General features: G+C 49.1%; 1 protein-coding gene across 1 annotated transcript; it reads right to left on the bottom strand.

Annotated features, from left to right (window-relative positions):
* Positions 1 to 1,475: 1,475 nt before the first annotated feature.
* LOC126991554 (uncharacterized) lies at positions 1,476 to 2,963 on the bottom strand. Its single transcript, XM_050850289.1, has 3 exons — positions 2,739 to 2,963; positions 2,382 to 2,609; positions 1,476 to 2,243 (listed from the first exon to the last, which is right to left on the bottom strand). Exons 1-3 carry the CDS (start codon positions 2,917 to 2,919, stop codon positions 1,603 to 1,605), a joined length of 1,050 nt encoding a protein of 349 aa, XP_050706246.1. The 5' UTR covers positions 2,920 to 2,963; the 3' UTR covers positions 1,476 to 1,602.
* Positions 2,964 to 3,247: the final 284 nt, after the last annotated feature.

Below are 3,247 nucleotides of genomic sequence, written 5' to 3'. Positions count from 1 at the left end.
CCGAGGGACCTCCCACTACCCAACCGGGGAGTCACAACCTACCCAAAAGTGACCATTTCCCCACCCACCCCACCCCAAACACCCACCACCTTCCACGCCATCGTGTCTCCCCGGAGGCCTGAGCGTCACCCTCCTGCCGGGGATTGGTTAGGGGCGTCCTTTCGCGCCGTGCCGGGGCGTCGCCCTCCTGCCGGGGATCGGTTAGCGCGAGCGGTGCCTTGTTCAGGGGATCGGTTAGGGGCGTCCTTTCGCGCCGTGCCGGGGCGTCACCCTCCTGCCGGGGGATCGGTCCTTTCGCACCGTGCCGGGGCGTCGCCCTCCTGCCGGGGGATCGGTCCTTTCGCGCCGTGCCGGGGCGTCGCCCTCCTGCCGGGGATCGGTTAGCGCGAGCGGTGCCTTGTTCAGGGGATCGGTTAGGGGCGTGCTTTCGCCGTGTGCCGGTGAGTCACCCTCCTGCCGGGGGATCGGTCCTTTCGCACCGTGCCGGGGCGTCGCCCTCCTGCCGGGGGATCGGTCCTTTCGCGCCGTGCCGGGGGATCGGCTAGGGGCGTCCTTTCGCACCGTGCCGGGGCGTCACCCTCCTGCCGGGGGATCGGTCCTTTCGCACCGTGCCGGGGCGTCACCCTCCTGCCGGGGATCGGTTAGCGCGAGCGGTGACTTGTTGGGCGGAGGCCTGTGGCTACCTTTCCCCCTCCCTTCCCCCGCTATTGATTTTTTTCCAGTTTGCCAGCATGTGTGCGTGTCCCCCCTCTATGCCCCACCCCTCGCGAGCGGTGACTTGATGGTCAGTCTGAGGGTACCACTACCCCTCCCTCTACCCGCTATTGATTTTTCAGTTTGCCAGCATATGCGTGTGTATGTGTGTGCGTGTGTTACTGTTGATTTTCATATTGACTGGAGTTATATCGATTGTCTTTTCAGTGAGGGGTAGGAACGGGAAAAGTAGATTTTATACATTTTTATTGAAATATAGTGGAAAAAAATGGTATGACAAGTTATTATATTACCTTAATCTAGTCTATTTTATTTGTTCTTTCTTAATCCAGGCTAATTTGTTCTTTCTTAATCCAGACTAAATACATGCTATGCCTACTAGTCTATTTTATTTGTTCTTTCTTAATCCAGGCTAATTTGTTCTTTCTTAATCCAGACTAAATACATGCTAAGCCTACTAGTCTATTTTATTTGTTCTTTCTTAATCCAGGCTAATTTGTTCTTGCTTAATCCAGACTAAATACATGCTATGCCTACTAGTCTATTTTATTTGTTCTTTCTTAATCCAGGCTAATTTGTTCTTTCTTAATCCAGACTAAATACATGCTAAGCCTACTAGTCTATTTTATTTGTTCTTTCTTAATCCAGGCTAATTTGTTCTTTCTTAATCCAGACTATATACATGCTAAGCCTACTAGTCTATTTTATTTGTTCTTTCTTAATCCAGGCTAATTTGTTCTTTCTTAATCCAGACTAAATACATGCTAAGCCTAAAAACAAAAATACACAATCGCCATAAAAAAAATGAAGAAAAAAAATACACAACACAAGCACATATATATAAAAAATAATACACACAGAGCGAGTACATATATAAAAAAAAAATTGCTAAGCACTAAATATAGGACTCTCATCAAGAACATTTATAATATTATTCACGTCCATGCTATGAGAAAAATTCAAAGAATTGAAAGCTGAAGGAAGGTCAGTGCTTGAGAAGCTTTCATTTGTTTCGTCCGCACGAGCCGCATTGGAAGGGCCCGGTTGTGGCGCGAGATTTTCTCCAGCGGCCGCGGCTGCTGCACGCCGCGCTGGTGGGTCTTCAAAGACGAGTTTCTTGGTCACAGAGAGATTTTTTTTCATTGGTTTTCCCCGACCGTACGCCGCCGCTGAGGAGAAGAGACCCGCCTGACGTTTGGCCACCTGAAGTTTTTTTCTCCCAACTTTATGGAGGCTCTTCTGAGACAGTCTTGGGTCCCGGTGTTCTTGCTGCTTCGGCAAATTATTCTTTGTCATTCTTCGCCGCCGTTCTTGTCCCCGGTCGCGATCTTGTCGTCTCTGGTGCGTCTCCTGCTGCTGGAGCTGCCGCAACACTTCCGCCATATGCTGCATTTTTTTTTCCAGTCGTGATTGACGCATTTCATGATCTTTTTGCTGCAGACGACTTCGCCGCCGCTCTCGCGATTCAGCGCCCGACGGAGAGTCAAGACACACCATCACCGAAGCGTGTCTGTTGTTGTTGCCGTGGACTTATGAAAAGATAGAGAAACATTATTAGACAAAAAAATCAATCTCTCTCTCTCTCTCTCTCTCTCTCTCTCTCTCTCTCTCTCTCTCTCTCTCTCTCTCTCTCTCTCTCTCTTTTGTAAGAATAAAAAAATACTTACTATGCGTTACGCTGGCCGGTGGGTCGTTCTTCAGACGAGACACTGGTAATGGAGGTATCACATCCTTCAGAAGTCGCAGAAGCCCCTCTCTCAGCACGCGCCGCCCCATTTTACCGACACCTCCCAACGCGCCGCGGTTGTTGTTGCCCAATGACTCGCCCGTGATGTGTTCACCGGTAGACTTGGGAGTTTCTGGAACATCCCCCACCTCACCACCACCAACATCCGCTGAAATGACAAGAAATATATATATATATTTTTTTTAAACACACACACACACACACACACACACACACACACACACACACACCAGCGCTTGTGCGCGCAGAAAAAAAATACAAGAGGCGGATATCTCACCTCCGTTTCTGGGATGTGATGTGTTATCCACGGCTTCAGCTTGGGATGTGTTATCCATGGCTTCAACTTCTAATGCAGCTTGACCCATTATCTGATCGTCAACATCGTCAGCATGAAGAGTTGCAGCGGCAGCGTGGGGCTGTTGTTGTTGTAAGTTCATGACGGCGAAGACTTCCTCCATGATGCTCCTCTCGCAACGTTAGGGGACTGACTAAGCTACCCGGGGTTATTTGGGGCATATGCGCACACTACCACAAGCCTTTTCTTCTTCCGAGGCTACCTCAGGTTATAGGGGACACGCCCACACATGTATGCAAACACGCGCGCACATGCCCAAAACCACAAGCCATTCTTTTTCCGAACAATAGGAAGGCGTGAACAAACTCACACCCACCCGGTCACGTCGCACGAAAAAAAAAAAACAGAATCCTGTTCTTAATAACTACATATAACTACACACACGCCATAAATGAATAAGCTATATACTACTTCTCTACATTTTTTACACA

Source organism: Eriocheir sinensis, unplaced genomic scaffold, assembly GCF_024679095.1.
Source record: "Eriocheir sinensis breed Jianghai 21 unplaced genomic scaffold, ASM2467909v1 Scaffold3, whole genome shotgun sequence".
NCBI classification, from domain to species: Eukaryota; Metazoa; Arthropoda; class Malacostraca; order Decapoda; family Varunidae; genus Eriocheir; species Eriocheir sinensis.
The sequence above is the reverse complement of the archived record's forward strand: the minus strand, read 5'-3'. Positions and strand labels throughout refer to the sequence as shown.

Excerpts from the sequence above, each read along its gene's own strand:
- LOC126991554 (XM_050850289.1), bottom strand. The coding sequence starts at position 2,919 with ATGGAGGAAGTCTTCGCCGTCATGAACTTACAACAACAACAGCCCCAC. Across the intron at positions 2,610-2,738 it reads ATCACATCCCAGAAACGGAG|CGGATGTTGGTGGTGGTGAG; the intron begins GTGAGATATCCG and ends TTGTCATTTCAG. Across the intron at positions 2,244-2,381 it reads ACCGGCCAGCGTAACGCATA|TCCACGGCAACAACAACAGA; the intron begins GTAAGTATTTTT and ends TCTTTTCATAAG.